At 45.9% G+C, this 26,602-nt stretch overlaps 1 protein-coding gene across 1 annotated transcript in view; it reads right to left on the bottom strand.

Moving 5' to 3' along the window:
• Positions 1–26,602, bottom strand: part of PDE6C (phosphodiesterase 6C) — a 263,370-nt gene that overhangs the window by 91,172 nt on the left and 145,596 nt on the right. The window contains exons 16-19 of the mRNA XM_063962080.1: positions 20,863–20,963; positions 11,712–11,819; positions 11,562–11,625; positions 1,981–2,055 (exon numbers count right to left, since the gene is read on the bottom strand). Of these exons, the coding sequence (XP_063818150.1) occupies positions 1,981–2,055; positions 11,562–11,625; positions 11,712–11,819; positions 20,863–20,963 (348 nt within the window). The remainder of the gene's footprint in view (positions 1–1,980; positions 2,056–11,561; positions 11,626–11,711; positions 11,820–20,862; positions 20,964–26,602) is intronic.

Raw genomic sequence — 26,602 nt, 5'->3', positions numbered from 1 at the left:
CAGATTCACCCTCGGTGAACGGGCGCATGCTCGGCTCCAGCTTTGGACGGTTGGGCCAGGGAGCTGCGCGCCAGGTGAGCGTGATATGCGCCAGGAGGGCTGGTTCCCCAGGGGCGTTGCCGCGGTGCCTACAGGGTAGGCAGGGCACGCCCCCAGGAAATCGGGAGGGGTCAGGGACCCAGGGGCGCCTTGCCCACCACTTCTATCCGTGCCCCGCAACCTTGTAAGGTAACATGTAAGGTAATGGAAATAAACTGTGGCCAGTAATTCGATCCAAAGGAAACGTGTCAGACTCTTTATTTCAAGGGGAGCTTATTAGCTTATGTGAGCGGAAACAAAGGGGGCCGCCGTAGGTCGACCTCTCCCCCTTATGCGTATTTTCCAGTTCTGCTATATGGGATGCAACTAGGGAAAATTAGCACAACATGACTTTGACCATTTCAGGGGTCACTTCACGGTCATTGTGGAGATTTGTGTCTCCCTCCTTGATGGTCTGCACAGCTCATAGAGACACCTCAGGATATGTAAGCGCTTGTGGATGCATACAAATCTGAAAAGGTTCATTGAACAAAAGTGTCCATCAAAGTCCAACCTCCAGCACTGTAGCAGGGATTTACGGGACCCTGTGCCGACCACGCCCCCTGAACGCATGGCATCATGACGTCATGCCGAGAGGGCGGGCCAATGGCATCCTCAGGATGCTCCGGAGAACTGTACAAGCTGCAGTGTGCATGTAAGGAGCATTCAAAGGACAGTCCAGAAAGCACTGCTGCAGCGATATTAGCTGCAGGATGGCATTCCAAGCCAGATGCTGGAGGGACTGTGTGGGCAACAATGATGCCCGCTGACAAAGCCCTGCCCTCTGTGCATTGGCACTGCTCGCACGCCCTTAGTTATAGCCATTCCAAACTCCTACCACTTGTATATGTATGTGTATGTGACAGGGAATATCGTAGTGTCCACAGTAACGAGTAGCTCTGTTCGTGTCACATGTCAAGTGGACGGTGCATAATGTGAAATAGATGTTCCTAGATGGCAACTGCGCAGCAACTATTCAGATGCATAGAACAGCTGAGTCATCTGGGAGTGCCATGGGCATGTAGCCTGGCTTCCCTGACAATTTCAGGCATCTGGGATGCTGGATTCTGAGGGATCTTTTGCAAGGGGTGGGTGAAAGGCCCAATAGTCACGATGATAGCTGCAGCACGGATGGAAAAACAGTGGGCAGCGTGATCCATACTAACAAAGACAGGCGGATAGTAGCAATAGCTTGTCATAGTAAGTACTGTATGCTGCCAGGGTCGGATACAAAATCACCTTCCAATGCCCAACAGCGGGATAACAGATTTCTATTTGTACTTCAAATCATACAATAAAAAGCTATAAAATACACATAAATGCCACATAAGTCCCAATAACTCATCTTTCTCATTATTCGTTTAGGACATAAATTAAGTTAACCTGAACAGTATTTTAGTGTAAAACATAAGTTTAAATGAATGAAGTGGGAGCTAGAATGTTTCTGCTGTTCCAGTCTGGCTCGTTTTCCAAACCATTCCCCAAACCACCATATTAGATGGCGACTGCTTTCATGGTAGTGTGTCTAAACACCGTGGAATGACCGTGTACCATAATATGTGCCTGTTATTCAAGTAGATATAGTGCACATAACAAAACATTGCAGGGCCGCAGATGAGTCCTAGCATCATCATAACATGTAATACTAAAACTAAATAATAGGGCGGATGTAATGAAGCCTGAGATGGCCGGAGGTGCAAGATGCCAGACGATCTCAGATGATTTTTTAAAGGGGCAATCACTAGTTACAAGGCAAGTGATTGCCCCATTAAAAAACATTCGAGATCGGACGGCATCTCACACACCCCGGTGATCTCGGACTTCATTACATCTGGCCCTATATATGTATCCATCACCACAATATATAAACTGTACTACAATATAAACATGACAATGTCTTACAATAGGCTGTTGTTGAAGCACCGTTCTCTCCAAGTCTCCTTGTTCCCAGAATTCATTTGCTACCATAAGGGCAACCTAAATGTGAATAACGGCACTTTTATTCAATGTATTGAAACAATAATAGAAACAATATTCAGACATTTTCTGAAATACGTAATTTTATTTTTTGGAATGGTCCCTTTTGCAAATTAAGGGCTAGATTTACTAAGGTGAGAGTTTGGCCCATAAATTAAAATTGCCAATAATACTAAAGCAAAACCTGGCGTCAGTGGCGTAACTACTGCCCCCGCAGCCACTGCGATGGCTTGGAGGTGCAGGGCTGCGGGGGTGCCGCCGCCACTGATTGCTGCTGTTTTGGGAAGGAGTTGGAGGGCACAGTCTGTGTGTCCCTCCTGGGTCTCCGGCAGCAGCGTCGAGTCTGTTAAATGAAGTGCCTGTTCGTGAGCTCTGATTGGCTCACGAACCAGCACTTCATTTGACAGACACGCCGCTGGAGACACAGGAGGGATTCACAGGAGAGGCATGCGTTGTGCCCTCCCGCTCCTTCCCAAAACAGCAGAGGCTGTGTACCTAGCACTGGGGGGTCATATTTGGCACTGGGGGTATAAGTGTACCTGGCACTGGGGGGGCATATTTGGCACTGGGGGTATATGTGTATCTGGCACTGGGGGGGGGGCATACTTGGCACTGGGTGTATGTTTGTAGCTGGCACGGGGGGGGGGCATATGGGGCACTGGGGGCATATGTGTATCTGGCACTGTGGGGGAATAGCTGACACTGGGGGCATATGTGGCACTGGGAGCACAGCACTAGCAATAAGCATTACCCCCTGGTTACAAGCACAACACCCAGCTTATGAAATCCCTGGCAACAAGCATTACCCCCTAGCAATGAGCATGACACCCAGTGCATGAAACCCCTGGCAACGAATATTACCCCCTGGCAACAAGCTTGAAACCCAGCACATGATACCTCTGGCAACAAGCATAACACCTAGCACATTAAATCCCTGACAACGAGCATGACACCCTGAGCATGAAAACCCCTGGCACCGTGCATGGAAGCAAGAGCATGAAACCCCTGGCAATGAGCAGGTAATTTAAAAGTAATTAGAAGCCTTACTGTAGGGCTTAATGTGTAATGGACATTGCGGTGTGTGGCATAATGTATCACGGACATTGTGGTGTGTGTCATAAAGTGTCACAGGCATTACGGTGTGTGATACTCTATCACGGGCATTGTGGTATGTGGTATAATGTCTCAGGGGCACTACAGTGTGTGGCATAATGTATAACTGGCATTGGGGTGTAGTATGGTATGCCGGCGGCCGGGCTCCCGGCGACCAGCATACCGGCGCCGGCATACCGACAGCGTGGCGAGCGCAAATGAGCCCCTTGCGGGCTCGCTGTGCTCGCCATGCTGCGTGCACGGTGGCGCGCTACGCACGCCACACTATTTATTCTCCCTCCAGGGGGGTCGTGGACCCCCACGAGGGAGAAAATTTGTCGGTATGCCGGCTGTCGGGATTCCAGCGCCGGTATACTGTGCGCCGGGATCCCAACAGTCGGCAACCTGAAGACCACCCCTGGCATTGCGGTGTGTGGCATGCGGTATAACAGGCATTGCGGTATGTGTTACATGCATTACGGTGTGTGGTATACTATATCACGGGCATTGTGATATGTGGTATAATGTCTCCGGGTCATTGCGGTGTGTGACATAATGTATCACGGACATTGCGGCGTGTGCCATAATGTGTCACAGGCATTGTATGTGCTATACTGTATCAGGGGCATTGCAGTGTTTAGCATAATGTATAACGGGCATTGCGATGTGTGGCATAATGTGTCACAGGCATTACGGTGTGTGGCATAATGTGTCGGGGGCATTATGGTGTGTGGCATATTGTGTCATGGGCATTATTGTGTGTAGCATAATGTCTAAGGGCCATTGCAGTATGTGGCATAATGTATACTGGGCATTACTATAAGGAGGAAAAATGACAAATAATGTAAGGGGCATGAATCAGGATTATTTTTTTTCCTGTGGTGGCCAACGTCTGGGCGTGCAGGTTGCAAAACTGGGGTATAAGGTAGTCCTTTTCCTGCAATGCCACACCCCTTTATGCAAAGCCATGCCCATTTGAGCAAGGCCATGCTCCTTTTTGCGATCCATGCAGATTCATCACTTTACTAGTACCAATTTGGGGGGGGGGGGGGGGGGCAGAGATTGTTTTGGCTTGGGGGAGAAAAAATAAGAATTTACTTACCGATAATTCTATTTCTCGGAGTCCGTAGTGGATGCTGGGGTTCCTGAAAGGACCATGGGGAATAGCGGCTCCGCAGGAGACAGGGCACAAAAAAGTAAAGCTTTACTAGGTCAGGTGGTGTGCACTGGCTCCTCCCCCTATGACCCTCCTCCAGACTCCAGTTAGGTACTGTGCCCGGACGAGCATACACAATAAGGGAGGCATTTTGAATCCCGGGTAAGACTCATACCAGCCACACCAATCACACCGTACAACTTGTGATCTAAACCCAGTTAACAGTATGACAACAGAAAGGGCCTCTTAAAGATGGCTCCTTAACAATAACCCGAATTAGTTAACAATAACTATGTACAAGTATTGCAGATAATCCGCACTTGGGATGGGCGCCCAGCATCCACTACGGACTCCGAGAAATAGAATTATCGGTAAGTAAATTCTTATTTTCTCTATCGTCCTAAGTGGATGCTGGGGTTCCTGAAAGGACCATGGGGATTATACCAAAGCTCCCAAACGGGCGGGAGAGTGCGGATGACTCTGCAGCACCGAATGAGAGAACTCCAGGTCCTCCTTTGCCAGGGTATCAAATTTGTAAAATTTTACAAACGTGTTCTCCCCCGACCACGTAGCTGCTCGGCAGAGTTGTAATGCCGAGACCCCTCGGGCAGCCGCCCAAGATGAGCCCACCTTCCTTGTGGAGTGGGCTTTTACAGTTTTAGGCTGTGGCAGGCCTGCCACAGAATGTGCAAGTTGAATTGTGTTACAAATCCAACGAGCAATCGACTGCTTAGAAGCAGGTGCGCCCAACTTGTTGGGTGCATACAATATAAACAGCGAGTCAGATTTTCTGACTCCAGCCGTCCTTGCAATGTATATTTTTAAGGCTCTGACAACGTCCAACAACTTGGAGTCCTCCAAGTCGCTAGTGGCCGCAGGCACCACAATAGGTTGGTTCAGATGAAATGCTGATACCACTTTAGGGAGAAAATGCGGACGAGTCCGCAGTTCTGCCCTATCCGAATGGAAGATTAGATAAGGACTTTTATAAGATAAAGCCGCCAATTCAGATACTCTCCTGGCAGAGGCCAGGGCTAGTAACATAGTCACTTTCAATGTGAGATATTTCAAATCCACCTTTTTCAATGGTTCAAACCAATGGGATTTGAGGAAATCTAAAACTACATTTAGATCCCACGGTGCCACCGGAGGCACCACAGGAGGCTGTATATGCAGTACTCCCTTGACAAAAGTCTGGACCTCAGGGACAGAGGCCAATTCTTTTTGGAAGAATATTGACAGGGCCGAAATTTGAACCTTAATGGATCCCAATTTGAGACCCATAGATAATCCTGATTGCAGGAAATGTAGGAAACGACCCAGTTGGAATTCCTCCGTCGGAACCCTCCGATCCTCGCACCACGCTACATATTTTCGCCAAATGCGGTGATAATGTTTCACGGTGACTTCCTTCCGTGCCTTAATCAAGGTAGGAATGACTTCTTCTGGAATGCCTTTCCCTTTTAGGATCTGGCGTTCAACCGCCATGCCGTCAAACGCAGCCGCGGTAAGTCTTGAAAAAGACAGGGACCCTGCTGTAGCAGGTCCCTTCTCAGAGGTAGAGGCCACGGTTCGTCCGTGAGCATCTCTTGAAGTTCCGGATACCAAGTCCTTCTCGGCCAATCCGGAACCACTAGTATTGTTCTTACTCTTCTTTGCCGTATGATCTTCAATACCTTTGGTATGAGCGGCAGAGGAGGAAACACATACACTGACTGGTACACCCAAGGAGTTACCAGTGCGTCCACAGCTATTGCCTGTGGATCTCTTGACCTGGCGCAATATTTGTCCAGTTTCTTGTTGAGGCGAGACGCCATCATGTCTACAATTGGTCTTTCCCAACGGTCTATTAACATGTTGAAGACTTCTGGATGTAGACCCCACTCTCCCGGATGAAGATCGTGTCTGCTGAGGAAGTCTGCTTCCCAGTTGTCCACGCCCGGGATGAACACTGCTGACAGTGCTATCACGTGATTCTCCGCCCAGCGAAGAATCTTGGCAGCTTCTGCCATTGCACTCCTGCTTCTTGTGCCGCCCTGCCTGTTTACATGGGCGACCGCCGTGATGTTGTCCGACTGAATCAACACCGGCTTTCCTTGCAGGAGAAGTTCCGCCTGGCTTAGAGCATTGTAGATTGCTCTTAGTTCCAGAATGTTTATGTGAAGAGACTTTTCCAGACTCGTCCATACTCCCTGGAAGTTTCTTCCTTGTGTGACTGCTCCCCAGCCTCTCAGGCTGGCGTCCGTGGTCACCAGGATCCAATCCTGAATGCCGAATCTGCGGCCTTCTAATAGGTGAGCCTTCTGCAACCACCACAGAAGTGACACCCTTGTCTTTGGTGACAGGGTTATTCGCAGGTGCATCTGGAGATGCGACCCTGACCATTTGTCCAACAGATCCCTTTGGAATATTCTTGCATGGAATCTGCCGAATGGAATTGCTTCGTAAGAAGCCACCATTTTTCCCAGGACTCTTGTGCATTGATGTACTGACACTTTTCCTGGTTTTAGGAGGTTCCTGACCAGATCGGATAACTCCTTGGCTTTTTCCTCTGGAAGGAAAACCTTTTTCTGAACCGTGTCCAGAATCATTCCTAGGAACAGCAGACGAGTTGTCGGGATTAAATGGGATTTTGGAATATTCAGAATCCACCCGTGTTGTCTTAGCACCTCTTGAGATAGTGCTAAAGCTGTCTCCAGCTGTTCTCTGGACCTTGCCCTTATTAGGAGATCGTCCAAGTATGGGATAACTAATACGCCTTTTCTTCGAAGAAGAATCATCATCTCGGCCATTACCTTGGTAAAGACCCGAGGCGCCGTGGACAATCCGAACGGCAGCGTCTGAAACTGATAGTGACAGTTTTGAACAATGAACCTGAGGTACCCCTGGTGTGCGGGGTAAATCGGAACGTGTAGATACGCATCCTTGATGTCCAAGGATACCATAAAGTCCCCTTCTTCCAGGTTCGCTATCACTGCTCTGAGTGACTCCATCTTGAACTTGAACTTTTTTATGTAGAGGTTCAAGGACTTCAGATTTAGAATAGGCCTTACCGAGCCATCCGGCTTCGGTACCACAAATAGAGTGGAATAATACCCCTTTCCTTGTTGTAATAGGGGTACTTTGACTATCACCTGCTGAGCGTACAGCTTGTGAATGGCTTCCAACACCCTCTCCCTTTCGGAAGAGACGGTTGGTAAGGCAGACTTCAGGAAACGATGAGGAGGATCCGTCTCTAATTCCAACCTGTACCCCTGAGATATTATCTGCAGGATCCAGGGGTCTACCTGCGAGTGAGCCCACTGCGCGCTGTAATTTTTGAGACGGCCCCCCACTGTCCCCGAGTCCGCTTGAGAGGCCCCAGCGTCATGCTGAGGTTTTTGCAGGAGCCGGGGAGGGCTTCTGTTCCTGGGAAGGAGCTGCCTGTTGGTGTCTCTTCCCTCTTCCTCTGCCTCGTGGCAGGTACGACAAGCCCTTTGCTCTCTTATTTTTGTAGGAGCGAAAAGGCTGCGGTTGAAAGGTCGGTGCCTTTCTCTGTTGGGGAGTGACTTGAGGTAAAAAAGTGGATTTCCCGGCAGTAGCCGTGGCCACCAAGTCTGATAGACCAACTCCAAATAACTCCTCCCCTTTATACGGCAAAACCTCCATGTGACGTTTTGAATCCGCATCGCCTGTCCACTGTCGTGTCCATAAGGCTCTTCTGGCTGAAATGGACATAGCACTCACCCGAGATGCCAGTGTGCAAATATCCCTCTGTGCATCACGCATATAGATAAATGCATCCTTTATTTGTTCTAACGACAGTAAAACATTGTCCCTATCTAGGGTATCAATATTTTCAATCAGGGATTCTGACCAAACTACTCCAGCACTGCACATCCAGGCAGTTGCTATAGCTGGTCGTAGTATAACACCTGCATGTGTGTATATATTCTTTTGAATAACTTCCATCTTTCTATCTGATGGATCCTTAAGTGCGGCCGTCTCAGGAGAGGGTAACGCCACTTGTTTGGATAAGCGTGTGAGCGCCTTGTCCACCTTAGGGGGTGTTTCCCAGCGCGCCCTAACCTCTGGCGGGAAAGGGTATAATGCCAATAACTTTTTTGAAATTATCAACTTTTTATCAGGAGCAACCCACGCTTCATCACACACGTCATTTAATTCTTCTGATTCAGGAAAAACTGTTTGTAGTTTTTTCACACCATACATAATACCCTGTTTTACGGTATCTGTAGTATCAGCTAAATGTAACGTCTCCTTCATTGCCAAAATCATATAACGTGTGGCCCTACTGGAAAATACGTTTGAATTTCTACCGTCGTCACTGGAATCAGTGCCCGTGTCTGGGTCTGTGTCGACCGACTGAGGCAAAGGGCGTTTTACAGCCCCTGACGGTGTTTAAGGCGCCTGGACAGGCATTAATTGATTGTCCGGCCGCCTCATGTCCTCAACTGACTGTTTAAGGGAAGATAAACCATCACGTAATTCCACAAATAAAGGCATCCATTCTGGTGTCGACCCCCTGGGGGGTGACATCTGCATATTTGGCAATTGCTCCGCCTCCACACCAATATCGTCCTCATACATGTCGACACCACGTACCGACACACACCGCAAACTCACAGGGAATGCTCTAATGAAGACAGGACCCACTAGCCCTTTTGGGGAGACAGAGGGAGAGTCTGCCAGCACACACCACAAAGCGCTATATATACAAGGGATATCCTTATATTAAGTGCTCCCTTATAGCTGCTTTAATATATATATATAGCCATTAATGTGCCCCCCCTCTCTGTTTTACCCTGTTTCTGTAGTGCAGTGCAGGGGAGAGACCTGGGAGCCGTTCTGACCAGCGGAGCTGTGACAGAAAATGGCGCCGTGTGCTGAGGAGATAGGCCCCGCCCCTTTTTCGGCGGGTTCTTCTCCCGCTATTTTTCCAGTCAGGCAGGGGTTAAATATCTCCATATAGCCCCTATGGGCTATATGTGAGGTATTTTTAGCCTTGTATAAGGTTTATATTTGCCTCTCAGAGCGCCCCCCCCCAGCGCTCTGCACCCTCAGTGACTGCCCAGTGAAGTGTGCTGAGAGGAAAATGGCGCACAGCTGCAGTGCTGTGCGCTACCTTATGAAGACTGAGGAGTCTTCAGCCGCCGGTTTCCGGACCTCTTCACGCTTCAGCATCTGCAAGGGGGTCGGCGGCGCGGCTCCGGGACCGGACTCCACGGCTGGGCCTGTGTTCGATCCCTCTGGAGCTAATGGTGTCCAGTAGCCAAGCAGCAAATCCACTCTGCATGCAGGTGAGTTTACTACTTTCCCCCTAAGTCCCACGTTGCAGTGATCCTGTTGCCAGCAGGACTCACTGTAAAGAAAAAAACCTAAACTAAACTTTCTCTAAGCAGCTCTTTAGGAGAGCCACCTAGATTGCACCCTTCTCGTTCGGGCACAAAATCTAACTGGAGTCTGGAGGAGGGTCATAGGGGGAGGAGCCAGTGCACACCACCTGACCTAGTAAAGCTTTACTTTTTTGTGCCCTGTCTCCTGCGGAGCCGCTATTCCCCATGGTCCTTTCAGGAACCCCAGCATCCACTTAGGACGATAGAGAAATATCTAGTTACGCCACTGCCTGGTGTGTTTTACATTTAATACTATTGCCAGTTTAATTTTCATGCTCAGGCCCAGCAAATATTGACGGCTTGCAAGAGCTGCTGCCTGGTAAATCTGTCCCTAAGACATTTTTATTATCTGGCCTGAAATATATAGTCAGTTTTGTGTCTTAGTTTGTCCATTTGTTTTTATATAGGTTGGTTTTGTAAAAACTCCCTTATGGGTGCAATTTATTGCCATGGCAGAAGAGCAATAACCAGCCCCCCATCCCCCCACCCCGCCCCTATACTGGCCCAGAGCAGGAAGGATTAACTGGGATACGGGCATGTGTGAGATGGCGATCTGCCTTGCACATGGGCAGTGTAACTGAAACAGCAGACTTTCAGTTCCACTTGTTACAAAAATAAAGGTGGTACACACACAGCGACGCGCCAATATATCGGTAGATATATTGGCCATCGGCTGTGCTGCGGGGCTGACGCAATATGTCTGTGAACAACTGAGTTCACAGACATATCGCCCGTACACACTGGCCGACGGACCCGCTATATATCGGCCGTTCAATAGAACGGGCGATATATCGCCCAGTGTGTACCCACCTTAAATGTTTTAAAATGCACATATATACTCAAATAAAGACAAAAATAGCCACATCTTAGACGTTAAAAATCGTCTCTGTTATCATCATACTCAGTTGGCATTGGAAATAACAAAATACATATTATAGCGCTGCTTGTATCACATCTATGCATGTTAAATAGGCTTTCCATCAATCACTTGTACAGATTGGCATAAAAAAGCCCTTTGGACAATGAGTGCACCCATTTCATTGGACCATTTTATGAGACACACCAGCCCCTACAGTGTAATTGATTATTCAATCAGTGACAACATCATACGAGTGTGTGTAGACATTGCTGTTTTAATAAGAAACTAACTGCATGTGAAGAGCAAAAGGAGAATAGGAAAGACAAAAGATTGAAGTGACTTTGTCTGACCTTGTCATGGACAGGGATTGAAACCGGTAGCCCCACTGCTATCACTGAAACTATGAAGGCATGGTAGCACTGGGTGACTATGTCATGGTGTTACGAGAAGGAGAAAATGGAGACAACCGCCAACTCTCAGCAACTCATGGTATTACAAGAAAGAGGACATGGAGACAACCTCCAGGTCCTAGCAACTCATGGTATTATGAGAAAGAGGTCACGGAGACAACCTCCAGCTTTCAGAAACTCATGGTGTTAAGAGAATGAGGACATGGAGACAACCTCCAGGTCCTAGCAACTCATGGTATTACAAGAAAGAGGACACGGAGACAACCTCCAGCTTTCAGAAACTCATGGTATTACGAGAAAGAGGACATGGAGACTACCACCAGCTCAGGCAACATGCCAGCATCTCCTTGCTGCACTACTAATATTGTTATCTTCATGTTGGAAAGAATTTAGGTTGTCCAGAGGACAAATAGGGGAGCATCTCAATATTAGGTAGAGGGACTTATTAAAGTGGTGGCCACTTGGTGTAAGGACATCATCACTTTATTTAAATAACTTTTTTCAATGACCATCCAATTCTTATTGCTCATCACAACATCCAAAAGACTCTGCTGCCTTCTCCTTGTAGCCAGTAGTACGGATTAGTGTATCCCTACCTTACTCTGTACTTCCCAGGGCTTAGTAATGGCAGACAGGTCACACCCTGTCATCATCATGGCCCTGTATGACACAAATACATTTATTAAGCTCACATGAAAGAAACAACAATGATTTAGATTTTATTTTGTGTATTGCTAGCTACGCACATGATTATCTCCTTTTTAGTGGGGTCAGTGATAATGTATTTTATTGCTTCATCCTCAGTCGTCATCTTCTCTGTCGTGTCAACAATCTTCTGAAACATCGTTCTTTTCCTGCGACAAACCACAGTAAGCAGATATTATGATATTCAACAAGACTCGATCATCATTGCACTGTCCCACCACTATCTTGTTCGGCAGATGTTATGACATGCATCTGCGTTTAGAAAATGTGATGGGCAAATTACACCTACAATCTGCCGCTCAGTATCACCTACGGATATAGTTCTCCAACCCTTCTACTGTAACACAGTTTTATCAGTTTTCTATTGAGCATCAGCTGTCGCTCAATAAATTATAAACCGTATAAACTGATTTTGTGCAGAAATCTTATTTAGAGTTATCCCAGTAAGTTGTGGTACCCAGAGGTACTGATATGGGTATGTGGTACTATGAGGTATAGCCACGCCCTCATCTGTGCGGCAGTTTATTATCTCAATGGAAGGCCAATATGCACGCTGGGGTATAGCCACTCCCTTATTAGCCACACCCCCTTAGGTACTGGATCCAAGAACATTTTATGGTGATCCCGGAGATACCCAACAAAATAATTTTAAGTAGATAAAGTCAAGGAAAAATAATAACTTGATATTGACATGAGACTCTTAATTTAAAATCAAATCTTCAAACAAGATCTTTTGTCATCGTATAGCTCCTGTTGTATTCCTGAACGTTAAACATAGTGTATATTGTCTATGTTCTTCCTACTGTATTCAAGTTGTTTCAATAAAGGAAGTGGCTGGTGCTAAAAGCAAACTATGACCAATCACAAATCATAATGGAACAGAACCAATTTCCACATTCAATATAAAAATCAGTCAAGTACTGTATATGTGTAAAACCTGCCTATATATGAGTTAGAGTCATACATCGATCGAGGTTGTTCCACATGCAAGAGAGCTGGCAAGGAACCCAGGGAGACATTTGACTTCCTGAGTCAATTCTATTTACAGATGAGGGTTGGCACTGACAGAAGGAAGGGTCTGTTTTCAGTGCTGCAAATACATAGTTGTCAACATCTGAATATAATAACACAAGTGATGTTAATATATGTATAAACTTCCTGTAAATAATACATGTATAATAAGTGAGTTCATATAACAAGCCTAGTAAGGAGTGTTTTCACCTTTAACGTAGGGCATACAACTACAATACTGCTGTAGAATATCTTACTACAGTATCTAATATTATTAAACCTTTAAATGTTGATGATGAGAAAGATTTGTCCTGGTTCCACGGTATACCTGACACTGTTGGGAAATGTCTGCAATTAACCAAGAGGGCTAGCAAATCTTCTGATGGGCAAGTTAATGTAGAATGATACAGGTGCAGGTATGATAAGCATATGGTATGCCCCTACTGAAGGTTTTTGGGAGAAATATGTTATTGCTAGTAATTTTAAGCAATGTTTTCATTCATAAAGCTTTGATTTGTCTGTCTGTCTGTCTGTCTGTCTGTCTGTCTGTCTATCTATCTATCTATCTATCTATCTATGATCACTTTAATTTACAGAAGCTCTCAAATTTAAAATTTCCAATATTACATTACAGTTGGCAGGTGAAACACATTGTGTAGTCTACATTGACTATTGGAGACTGTACCTTTAATAAATATATAAAGATGACGGAATACATACTGGAGACGGGAGACGGGAGTCACTATACCGACAGCGGCATCCCGTCAGCCGAAATCCCGGCACTGAGGCAGCGAGTCCCTTGCGGTGTTGCTTCGCTCGCCACCGGTTATTTTCCCACTCGAGTGGTGGCGTGGACGCACCACCTGAGTGGAAATACCGGACTGCAGTTGGGATGCCGACTGACGGCATTTCTCTGAACGCTGTGATCCCAACAGGCATTATATTACTGCATCCCAAGATGACAACTATACAGTTAGTGCACCCAGGTGCTATATATCTGTTACTGTATTGCTGGAAATTACTAGCAATAACATATTTCTCCCAAAAACCTTTAGTAGGGGCATACCATATGCTTATCATACCTGCACTAGAGATGAGCGGGTTCGGTTTCTTTGAATCCGAACCCGCACGAACTTCACTTTTTTTTTTCACGGGTCCGAGCGACTCGGATCTTCCCGCCTTGCTCGGTTAACCCGAGCGCGCCCGAACGTCATCATGACGCTGTCGGATTCTCGCGAGACTCGGATTCTATATAAGGAGCCGCGCGTCGCCGCCATTTTCACACGTGCATTGAGATTGATAGGGAGAGGACGTGGCTGGCGTCCTCTCCATTAGAATAGATTAGAAGAGAGAGAGAGAGAGAGAGATTGTGCAGACAGAGTTTACCACAGTGACCAGTGCAGTTGTTGTTAAGTTAACTTTTATTTAATATATCCGTTCTCTGCTATATCCGTTCTCTGCCTGAAAAAAACGATACACAGCAGTCACACAGTGTGACTCAGTCTGTGTGCACTCAGCTCAGCCCAGTGTGCTGCACATCAATGTATAAAAGCTTATAATAATTGTGGGGGAGACTGGGGAGCACTGCAGGTTGTTATAGCAGGAGCCAGGAGTACATAATATTATATTAATTTAAAATTAAACAGTGCACACTTTTGCTGCAGGAGTGCCACTGCCAGTGTGACTAGTGGTGACCAGTGCCTGACCACCAGTATAGTAGTATATTGTTGTATACTATCTCTTTATCAACCAGTCTATATTAGCAGCAGACACAGTACAGTGCGGTAGTTCACGGCTGTGGCTACCTCTGTGTCGGCAGTCGGCACTCGGCAGGCAGTCCGTCCATCCATAATTGTATAATTATATACCACCTAACCGTGGTATTTTTTTTTCTTTCTTTATACCGTCGTCATAGTCATACTAGTTGTTACGAGTATACTACTATCTCTTTATCAACCAGTGTACAGTGCGGTAGTTCACGGCTGTGGCTACCTCTGTGTCGGCAGTCGGCAGGCAGTCCGTCCGTCCATCCATAATTGTATTATTATAATATATACCACCTAACCGTGGTTTTTTTTTCATTCTTTATACCGTCATAGTGTCATACTAGTTGTTACGAGTATACTACTATCTCTTTATCAACCAGTGTACAGTGCGGTAGTTCACGGCTGTGGCTACCTCTGTGTCGGCAGTCGGCAGGCAGTCCGTCCATCCATAATTGTATTATAATATATACCACCTAACCGTGGTTTTTTTTTCATTCTTTATACCGTCATAGTGTCATACTAGTTGTTACGAGTATACTACTATCTCTTTATCAACCAGTGTACAGTGCGGTAGTTCACGGCTGTGGCTACCTCTGTGTCGGCAGTCGGCAGGCAGTCCGTCCATCCATAATTGTATTATAATATATACCACCTAACCGTGGTTTTTTTTTCATTCTTTATACCGTCATAGTCAGTCATACTAGTTGTTACGAGTATACTACTATCTCTTTATCAACCAGTGTACAGTGCGGTAGTTCACGGCTGTGGCTACCTCTGTGTCGGCACTCGGCAGGCAGTCCGTCCATCCATAATTGTATTATAATATATACCACCTAACCGTGGTTTTTTTTTCATTCTTTATACCGTCATAGTCAGTCATACTAGTTGTTACGAGTATACTACTATCTCTTTATCAACCAGTGTACAGTGCGGTAGTTCACGGCTGTGGCTACCTCTGTGTCGGAACTCGGCAGGCAGTCCGTCCATCCATAATTGTATTATTATAATATATACCACCTAACCGTGGTTTTTTTTTCATTCTTTATACCGTCATAGTCAGTCATACTAGTTGTTACGAGTATACTACTATCTCTTTATCAACCAGTGTACAGTGCGGTAGTTCACGGCTGTGGCTACCTCTGTGTCGGCAGTCGGCAGGCAGTCCGTCCATCCATAATTGTATTATAATATATACCACCTAACCGTGGTTTTTTTTTCATTCTTTATACCGTCATAGTCAGTCATACTAGTTGTTACGAGTATACTACTATCTCTTTATCAACCAGTGTACAGTGCGGTAGTTCACGGCTGTGGCTACCTCTGTGTCGGAACTCGGCAGGCAGTCCGTCCATCCATAATTGTATTACAATATATACCACCTAACCGTGGTTTTTTTTTCATTCTTTATACCGTCATAGTCAGTCATACTAGTTGTTACGAGTATACTACTATCTCTTTATCAACCAGTGTACAGTGCGGTAGTTCACGGCTGTGGCTACCTCTGTGTCGGCACTCGGCAGGCAGTCCGTCCATCCATAATTGTATTACAATATATACCACCTAACCGTGGTTTTTTTATACCACCTAACCGTGGCAGTCCGTCCATAATTGTATACTAGTATCCAATCCATCCATCTCCATTGTTTACCTGAGGTGCCTTTTAGTTCTGCCTATAAAATATGGAGAACAAAAAAGTTGAGGTTCCAAAATTAGGGAAAGATCAAGATCCACTTCCACCTCGTGCTGAAGCTGCTGCCACTAGTCATGGCCGAGACGATGAAATGCCAGCAACGTCGTCTGCCAAGGCCGATGCCCAATGTCATAGTACAGAGCATGTCAAATCCAAAACACCAAATATCAGAAAAAAAAGGACTCCAAAACCTAAAATAAAATTGTCGGAGGAGAAGCGTAAACTTGCCAATATGCCATTTACCACACGGAGTGGCAAGGAACGGCTGAGGCCCTGGCCTATGTTCATGGCTAGTGGTTCAGCTTCACATGAGGATGGAAGCACTCAGCCTCTCGCTAGAAAACTGAAAAGACTCAAGCTGGCAAAAGCACCGCAAAGAACTGTGCGTTCTTTGAAATCCCAAATCCACAAGGAGAGTCCAATTGTGTCGGTTGCGATGCCTGACCTTCCCAACACTGGACGTGAAGAGCATGCGCCTTCCACTATTTGCATGCCCCCTGCAAGTGCTGGAAGGAGCACCCGCAGTCCAGTTCCTGATAGTCAGATTGAAGATGTCAGTGTTGAAGTACACCAGGATGAGGAGGATATGGGTGTTGCTGGCGCTGGGGAGGAAATTGACCAGAAGGATTCTGATGGTGAGGTGGTTTGTTTAAGTCAGGCACCCGGGGAGACACCTGTTGTCCGTGGGAGGAATATGGCCGTTGACATGCCAGGTGAAAATACCAAAAAAATCAGCTCTTCGGTGTGGAGGTATTTCACCAGAAATGCGGACAACAGGTGTCAAGCCGTGTGTTCCCTTTGTCAAGCTGTAATAAGTAGGGGTAAGGACGTTAACCACCTCGGAACATCCTCCCTTATACGTCACCTGCAGCGCATTCATAATAAGTCAGTGACAAGTTCAAAAACTTTGGGTGACAGCGGAAGCAGTCCACTGACCAGTAAATCCCTTCCTCTTGTAACCAAGCTCACGCAAACCACCCCACCAACTCCCTCAGTGTCAATTTCCTCCTTCCCCAGGAATGCCAATAGTCCTGCAGGCCATGTCACTGGCAAGTCTGACGAGTCCTCTCCTGCCTGGGATTCCTCCGATGCATCCTTGCGTGTAACGCCTACTGCTGCTGGCGCTGCTGTTGTTGCCGCTGGGAGTCGATGGTCATCCCAGAGGGGAAGTCGTAAGCCCACTTGTACTACTTCCAGTAAGCAATTGACTGTTCAACAGTCCTTTGCGAGGAAGATGAAATATCACAGCAGTCATCCTACTGCAAAGCGGATAACTGAGTCCTTGACAACTATGTTGGTGTTAGACGTGCGTCCGGTATCCGCCGTTAGTTCACAGGGAACTAGACAATTTATTGAGGCAGTGTGCCCCCGTTACCAAATACCATCTAGGTTCCACTTCTCTAGGCAGGCGATACCGAGAATGTACACGGACGTCAGAAAAAGACTCACCAGTGTCCTAAAAAATGCAGTTGTACCCAATGTCCACTTAACCACGGACATGTGGACAAGTGGAGCAGGGCAGGGTCAGGACTATATGACTGTGACAGCCCACTGGGTAGATGTATGGACTCCCGCCGCAAGAACAGCAGCGGCGGCACCAGTAGCAGCATCTCGCAAACGCCAACTCTTTCCTAGGCAGGCTACGCTTTGTATCACCGCTTTCCAGAATACGCACACAGCTGAAAACCTCTTACGGCAACTGAGGAAGATCATCGCGGAATGGCTTACCCCAATTGGACTCTCCTGTGGATTTGTGGCATCGGACAACGCCAGCAATATTGTGTGTGCATTAAATATGGGCAAATTCCAGCACGTCCCATGTTTTGCACATACCTTGAATTTGGTGGTGCAGAATTTTTTAAAAAACGACAGGGGCGTGCAAGAGATGCTGTCGGTGGCCAGAAAAATTGCGGGACACTTTCGGCGTACAGGCACCACGTACAGAAGACTGGAGCACCACCAAAAACTACTGAACCTGCCCTGCCATCATCTGAAGCAAGAAGTGGTAACGAGGTGGAATTCAACCCTCTATATGCTTCAGAGGTTGGAGGAGCAGCAAAAGGCCATTCAAGCCTATACAATTGAGCACGATATAGGAGATGGAATGCACCTGTCTCAAGTGCAGTGGAGAATGATTTCAACGTTGTGCAAGGTTCTGATGCCCTTTGAACTTGCCACACGTGAAGTCAGTTCAGACACTGCCAGCCTGAGTCAGGTCATTCCCCTCATCAGGCTTTTGCAGAAGAAGCTGGAGGCATTGAAGAAGGAGCTAACACGGAGCGATTCCGCTAGGCATGTGGGACTTGTGGATGCAGCCCTTAATTCGCTTAACAAGGATTCACGGGTGGTCAATCTGTTGAAATCAGAGCACTACATTTTGGCCACCGTGCTCGATCCTAGATTTAAAGCCTACCTTGGATCTCTCTTTCCGGCAGACACAGGTCTGCTGGGGTTGAAAGACCTGCTGGTGACAAAATTGTCAAGTCAAGCGGAACGCGACCTGTCAACATCTCCTCCTTCACATTCTCCCGCAACTGGGGGTGCGAGGAAAAGGCTCAGAATTCCGAGCCCACCCGCTGGCGGTGATGCAGGGCAGTCTGGAGCGACTGCTGATGCTGACATCTGGTCCGGACTGAAGGACCTGACAACGATTACGGACATGTCGTCTACTGTCACTGCATATGATTCTCTCAACATTGATAGAATGGTGGAGGATTATATGAGTGACCGCATCCAAGTAGGCACGTCACACAGTCCGTACTTATACTGGCAGGAAAAAGAGGCAATTTGGAGGCCCTTGCACAAACTGGCTTTATTCTACCTAAGTTGCCCTCCCACAAGTGTGTACTCCGAAAGAGTGTTTAGTGCCGCCGCTCACCTTGTCAGCAATCGGCGTACGAGGTTACATCCAGAAAATGTGGAGAAGATGATGTTCATTAAAATGAATTATAATCAATTCCTCCGCGGAGACATTGACCAGCAGCAATTGCCTCCACAAAGTACACAGGGAGCTGAGATGGTGGATTCCAGTGGGGACGAATTGATAATCTGTGAGGAGGGGGATGTACACGGTGATATATCGGAGGGTGAAGATGAGGTGGACATCTTGCCTCTGTAGAGCCAGTTTGTGCAAGGAGAGATTAATTGCTTCTTTTTTGGTGGGGGTCCAAACCAACCCGTCATATCAGTCACAGTCGTGTGGCAGACCCTGTCACTGAAATGATGGGTTGGTTAAAGTGTGCATGTCCTGTTTTGTTTATACAACATAAGGGTGGGTGGGAGGGCCCAAGGATAATTCCATCTTGCACCTCTTTTTTCTTTTCTTTTTCTTTGCATCATGTGCTGATTGGGGAGGGTTTTTTGGAAGGGACATCCTGCGTGACACTGCAGTGCCACTCCTAGATGGGCCCGGTGTTTGTGTCGGCCACTAGGGTCGCTAATCTTACTCACACAGTCAGCTACCTCATTGCGCCTCTTTTTTTCTTTGCGTCATGTGCTGTTTGGGGAGGGTTTTTTGGAAGGGACATCCTGCGTGACACTGCAGTGCCACTCCTAGATGTGCCCGGTGTTTGTGTCGGCCACTAGGGTCGCTAATCTTACTCACACAGTCAGCTACCTCATTGCGCCTCTTTTTTTCTTTGCGTCATGTGCTGTTTGGGGAGGGTTTTTTGGAAGGGCCATCCTGCGTGACACTGCAGTGCCACTCCTAGATGGGCCCGGTGTTTGTGTCGGCCACTAGGGTCGCTAATCTTACTCACACAGCTACCTCATTGCGCCTCTTTTTTTCTTTGCGTCATGTGCTGTTTGGGGAGGGTTTTTTGGAAGGGACATCCTGCGTGACACTGCAGTGCCACTCCTAGATGGGCCCGGTGTTTGTGTCGGCCACTAGGGTCGCTTATCTTACTCACACAGCGACCTCGGTGCAAATTTTAGGACTAAAAATAATATTGTGAGGTGTGAGGTATTCAGAATAGACTGAAAATGAGTGTAAATTATGTTTTTTGAGGTTAATAATACTTTGGGATCAAAATGACCCCCAAATTCTATGATTTAAGCTGTTTTTTAGTGTTTTTGGAAAAAAACACCCGAATCCAAAACACACCCGAATCCGACAAAAATAATTCGGTGAGGTTTTGCCAAAACGCGTTCGAACCCAAAACACGGCCGCGGAACCGAACCCAAAACCAAAACACAAAACCCGAAAAATTTCAGGCGCTCATCTCTAAGTCCTGCACCTGTATCATTCTACATTAACTTGCCCATCAGAAGATTTGCTAGCCCTCTTGGTTAATTGCAGACATTTCCCAACAGTGTCAGGTATACCGTGGAACCAGGACAAATCTTTCTCATCTTCAACATTTAAAGGTTTAATAATATTAGATACTGTAGTAAGATATTCTACAGCAGTATTGTAGTTTTATGCCCTACATCAGGCCTGGCCAACATGTGGCTCTCCAGCTGTTGTAAAACTACAAGTTCCATCATGCTTTGCCACAGTTTTGCTATTAGGGAATGCTAAAACTGTGGCAAGGCATGCTGGGATGTGTAGTTTCATAACATCTGGAGAGCCACAGATTGGCCAGGCCTGCCCTACATTAATGGTGAAAACACTCCTTATTAGGCTTGTTATATAAACCAGTATGGTGTATTTGCTACCAGGACAACTAATTTACCAGTCTACCTGGTGTGACTGGCATTACTCCGTGGTACACGTCATGCACTTACTTGAAATACAAAGCCAGGTCTGTTGCTATGATTGCGACTTCAAACAGATGAATCACATTTTCAAACTGTCGCTTGTTTAGATTCTGGAAAATGTTTAAACTCTGCAAGATAATAAAGTTTGAGTTATCTCTGGTGACATCATGTCTGATCCAGGGCACAGCCAGAGGCACACGGATAATGACACAGTGACTAATGATACAATACAGTATAAGGCTGTAATTACAGTAGACAGTGCTGTTATCATATAGCCCCACACTTCAGGGCAAAAACACCCCTCTACCCAAAATCAAAAATTATACAGTGTCTGACTCACATACAACTTGAACTCAATGGAATAACAATAGCACATAAATACAAGTATATAAAAAAACCCTCACATCTCTGTAAATGTATTATTCATAGCATTGTATTTACAAGTCTCCTTCTGTGGTATACTGTGCATACACTTTCTAATTAGATCCAATGCCATAATTATCTGCCACCACAATCCCTTTACACCACACAGCTAACACAATGGCTGTATCCTTTTATCACTGTCACTACTCTGTAGTTTTAGTTGCAAGAATGAGATGTTTAAGAACCCTCTGAGGAAGGACCTATCACCAGCATAATACATTTGACCAGCTCCTAACATAAAGGACCACGGGGGGTAATTCAGAGATGATCGCAGCAGCAAATTTGTTAGCAGTTGGGCAAAACCATGTGCACTGCAGGAAGGGGGGGAGATATAACGTGCAGAGAGACTTAAGGGGGGTACACGCGGAGCGATAATCTAAGCAATCTGACTAGATTGCTTAGATTTTCAGCAAGATCTCTCCATGTGTACCCCCCACAGCGATAGTGATGCGCAGCCCCGCGCATCGCTATCGCTGGTGCTAGATTGAGCCTGCAGGCCAATCTAGCGGGTCGCTCACTTCACCCACTGGATGAAGTGGGCGCTCCCCCCGCACGCTCAGCACACATCGCGCTGTGCTGAGCGGCGGGAGAGATGTGTGCTAAGCGGTTCGCTCAGCACACATCTCTCCTGCATCGGCCCGTCTATATGGGCCTTTAGATTTGGGTGGGGTGTGTTCAAACTGAAATCTAAATTGCAGTGTAAAAATAAAGCAGCGAGTATTTACCCTACACAGAAACAAAATAACCCACCCAAATCTATCTCTCTCTGCAAATGTTATATCTGCCCCCCTGCAGTGCACATGGGGGTAATTCCAAGTTGATTGCAGCAGGAAATTTTTTTAGCAGTTGGGCAAATCCATGTGCACTGCAGGGGGGGCAGATATAACATTTGCAGAGAGAGTTAGATTTAGGTGGGTTATTTTGTTTCTGTGCAGGGTAAATACTGGCTGCTTTATTTTTACACTGCAATTTAGATTGCAGTTTGAACTCACCACACCCAAATCTAACTCTCTCTGCAAATGTTATATCTGCCCCCCCCTGCAGTGCACATGGTTTTGCCCAACTGCTAAAAAACTTCCTGCTGCGATCAACTTGGAATTACCCCCATGGTTTTGCTCAACTGCTAACAAATTTGCTGCTGCAATCAACTCTGAATTAGGTCCCACAACTGATACAGATTCATACTAATTAAATATATTATTTTAGTTGCAAATTTTCAGATTTATTCATCATCACCTTATTATTATTATTATTATTATTATTATTATTATTATTATATAATTTATGTATCTATAAATAATTTTATATATAGCTTTGGTTTGTTCGATTTTAGACTCATCCTTCCATTTATTTCAGAACCCTCTTTTTATTTACAAAAACAGTATGTACTAACTAAACCCAAACAAACATGAGGCCAAACAATTAAACAACATTAAATAACATAGCATTGAAATGAAATAAACAAAAAGGAAAGAAACTATATATATAATCTACGGTAAAGAATTTACTGAATATACAGGTCTTCCGAAAAATGGTGTGGACGCCGTTTCCCGACAGACAGGTAAGTTTAGTGAATGTGTGTAGGCTGTGTGGTGTGGGTCTCCATGTACACCGTACACCCTACACCCATTATAAATACGCCCATGAAACAGAATATTGTTAATGGACGCACAGACCCAGAATTAAAACAAAAATAGACAGGTAGTGTTATTTGTACATGTAAAGCAGTGTTTCCCAAACTTGGTCCTCAAAGCCCCCTAATAGTTCTAGTTACAAGGATATCCATGCTTGAGCACAGAAGACAATTGAGTCTATTTACTAAGCCTTGAAGAGAGATAAAGTGGACTTAGATAAAGTACCAGCCAATCAGCTACTGTCATGTTACAGGCTGTTTTTAAAAAAATCACAGGAGCTGGTTGATTGGTACTTTATCTCTGTCCATTTTAGCTCTCTCCAGGGCTTAGTACATAGACCCCTTATATTACATGGGTGGTATTCATGTGACCGCTGTTCAGCTGACCGACAGTCACATGACCTCCTCCACCATCCCGAAGGCTTACTATCCCGATGGTCGGCATGCCGACCAACAGGGACTATTTCCACTCGTGGGTGTCCACGACACCCATAGAGTGGGAATAGAACCCGTGGCGACCGCAGGTCGCCACCGAGCCCGCAGCGTGGAGAGCGCAGCGAGCCCGCAAGGGGCCTGCTGCACTCGCCCCTCCCTGCCGGGATCCCGGCGTCAGTAAGCTGACCGATGGTTTACTGACCGCCGGTCAGCCGTACTACACCCATGATACATATACAGGGCTTAGTACATAGACCCCTTAATAACTCAGTCATTTTTTATTTTGGATTTGAGAGCTGAGATTGGAAAACACCAGGTGCAGGCTGGGTCAGGAGCAGGGTGGCATCTGCTTGAAGCCGCAAGCTGCATACATTACTGGTGGCTGGGAGACGTGCAGAGAATGCTGTCTGGGCCCGGGTGCTCCGTTTTGTTTGTACAAACGACGAATGATATATCATATCGATCATCTGCAGGTATGTACACACAAAATATCTGTGACGTCTTTCATACATACAGTATACTGTGTCACTCACATCTTATTGTGTCTATAGATGACCAAACCGTACCATGCCACAGGAACTCCAGCCATCCGCCAATCACAGTGGTGGGATGTCTCAACACACTGATTGGTGAATGGCTGGTTGGAGTTATTCACCAATCAGAGTGCAGAAGTCTGCAAGGACAAATAAAGAGGGACAGAGAAGACAGCAGGTAGGGGGAGTAACTTGTTTGGGTAGGAGAGAGAACGGAGGTTGTTTTCAGAAGTGGTGCTTGTTTTGAATTAAGGAGTGGGGTTGCAGATTTTATAGGTGAGGGTATAAAAAAAAAACTTCACATGTGTCACCAGTGACTGACGGAGATATCTGTGAAATAGTAGCCCATAGGCTAGTATAGGATAACGCCATAATGCGTTATTTATTGGAGCCAATCTCAGAATTGTTTTGCATTCCAGAAGTGAGCAAAACAAAAGCACAGCAGCCCCCATAGAAAGTTGTGGGGTCTGCATTCATGGACCGAAAATGTAGGGACCGTAGCAGACATCGGACACCTTGAATACAGTTTGGTCATTTGGTCACTCCTTATGCTTTCATAATGTGCAGCACTCGATTTTCTACCATATATTTTTCTTTCACAGTATTGCTTACCATTGACTATTTGCCTGTTCATTAATGTACATACAGTATTAGAATTTTGAGTTTCCTATGCTTAGTCCTATATTTCCATTACAAAACTGTTATACTCACTGATCTGCATCTGCAGCTTATGGCGATTTCTTTCTCTATTTGTCCAGTCACTTAACTTCTGAATGTACTTGATTTTAATGTTTGCTCTGTTCTTTTGCTAATTGCTTTATATTTATCAGTTAACATTCACTTTGTTTTGAATGTCCCAGTTTCCTAGCAACTAGGTGTGCACTCGTGTTACCATTAAGCTTATACTTTTTGTTGCAGATTGTATTACAGAGTGTATGTATATATATATATATATATATATATATATATATATATAGTGACAAGAACACTGGAATAGTGTTTGAGGGCAGGTATGTTTGTCCCAGGTTCTTGTCTTACATGTTTTAGAAAATAAACTTCTAGGAAAATGTTTTGTTTTAACCTTTTCAGTTTGCTGGAAAAGCTGGATAAGGGCCCAGAGAGAGAAAGAGGGCAAGTTCCAGACATTGGGCCCAGTTCGGGTCTTTGGCCTGACAGACGGCTAATCAGGATTTCAGCTGTTTAAGAGTGTTATAGGGCTGCTAGCCTGATCAGTGTGGGCAGACTGCCAGGGGAGACTGCAGTACCTCTGTGAGAGGATCACGCTTCCTTATACAAGTGAGCCATACAGTATTGACTGGAAAACTTTATGTTTTGTTTAGAGACAGTTAGGAACGTCTTCTGTTTAGTTAGTGCCGGACAGGCAAGGTATTTTCTTTTGGTGTTTGTTTTATTTTCTGTTTAATAAAACTGGTTGCGGCCAGTTGCACCACAAACTGAACTTGTATGATTTCTTGGCTGCTGCTTTCTGCTGTCTACCCCAGGAAACGGCACCCTGCTCCCCTACAGTGTTACAATATATATATATATATATATATATATATATAATGATCCAATTCAGCCGGCACTCCCATAAAGGTGTAAACGCCCCGGTGTCCTGTTCATAAATATTTCATATATGTCCAAGAAGAACGGCACTCAGGGACTGTCATCATAGCAAAAAGGTTTGTATTGAAGTCAGATCAAACGTAAATGTTTTCGGGGACACAGCCCCTTCGTCAGGATCACAGACAATAACAGTGGCGCCCTGTGCTCTTCACAGATGAAAGCAGACCAATGTTATTGTCTGTGATCCTGACGAAGGGGCTGTGTCCCCGAAAACGTTTACGTTTGATCTGACTTCAATACAAACCTTTTTGCTATGATGACAGTCCCTGAGTGCCGTTCTTCTTGGACATATATATATATATATATATATATATATATAGTATATATTTTTCTTTCTCTCTCTCTCTTCTTTAATATTAATCACATGTAATGTTTGTATCCTTTTGTTTACTTCATTCCGATACTATGTTATGTATGTAATTGACATCATATTTGTTTTGGGGTTTATTTGGTTGTAAGTAAAGAGAGGGGGCTGCTCAGTGCCCAGCAACTTAAGAAAGGGACGTGTCTATTAATGACATTTCTCTTACGTCCTAGAGGATGCTGGGGACTCCGTAAGGACCATGGGGGGTATAGATGGCTTCGCAGGAGACATGGGCACTTTAAGACTTTAGAATGGGTGTGCACTGGCTCCTCCCTCTATGCCCCTCCTCCAGACCTCAGTTAGATCCTGTGCCCAGTGGAGACTGGATGCACTGCAGGGGAGCTCTACTGAGTTTCTCTGAAAAGACTTTTGTTAGGTTTTTTATTTTCAGGGAGCACTGCTGGCAACAGGCTCCCTGCATCGTGGGACTGAGGGGAGGGAAGCAGACCTACTTAAATGATAGGCTCTGCTTCTTAGGCCACTGGACACCATTAGCTCCAGGGGGTCGGAACGCAGGTCTCACCCTCGCCGCTCGTCCCGGAGCTGCGCCGCCGTCCTCCTCACAGAGCCGGAAGATAGAAGCTGGGTGAGTATGAGAAGAAGACTTCAAAGGCAGCAGAAGACTTCAGATCTTCAATGAGGTACACAGCCATTGCTCCCAACACACACACACACACACACGCACACACACACACACACGGCACTGTACGGGTGCAGGGCGCAGGGGGAACGTCCTGGGCAGCAATTATTACC

Source organism: Pseudophryne corroboree, chromosome 3 (assembly GCF_028390025.1).
Source record: "Pseudophryne corroboree isolate aPseCor3 chromosome 3, aPseCor3.hap2, whole genome shotgun sequence".
In the NCBI taxonomy this organism is placed as follows: Eukaryota; Metazoa; Chordata; class Amphibia; order Anura; family Myobatrachidae; genus Pseudophryne; species Pseudophryne corroboree.
The sequence above is the reverse complement of the archived record's forward strand: the minus strand, read 5'-3'. Positions and strand labels throughout refer to the sequence as shown.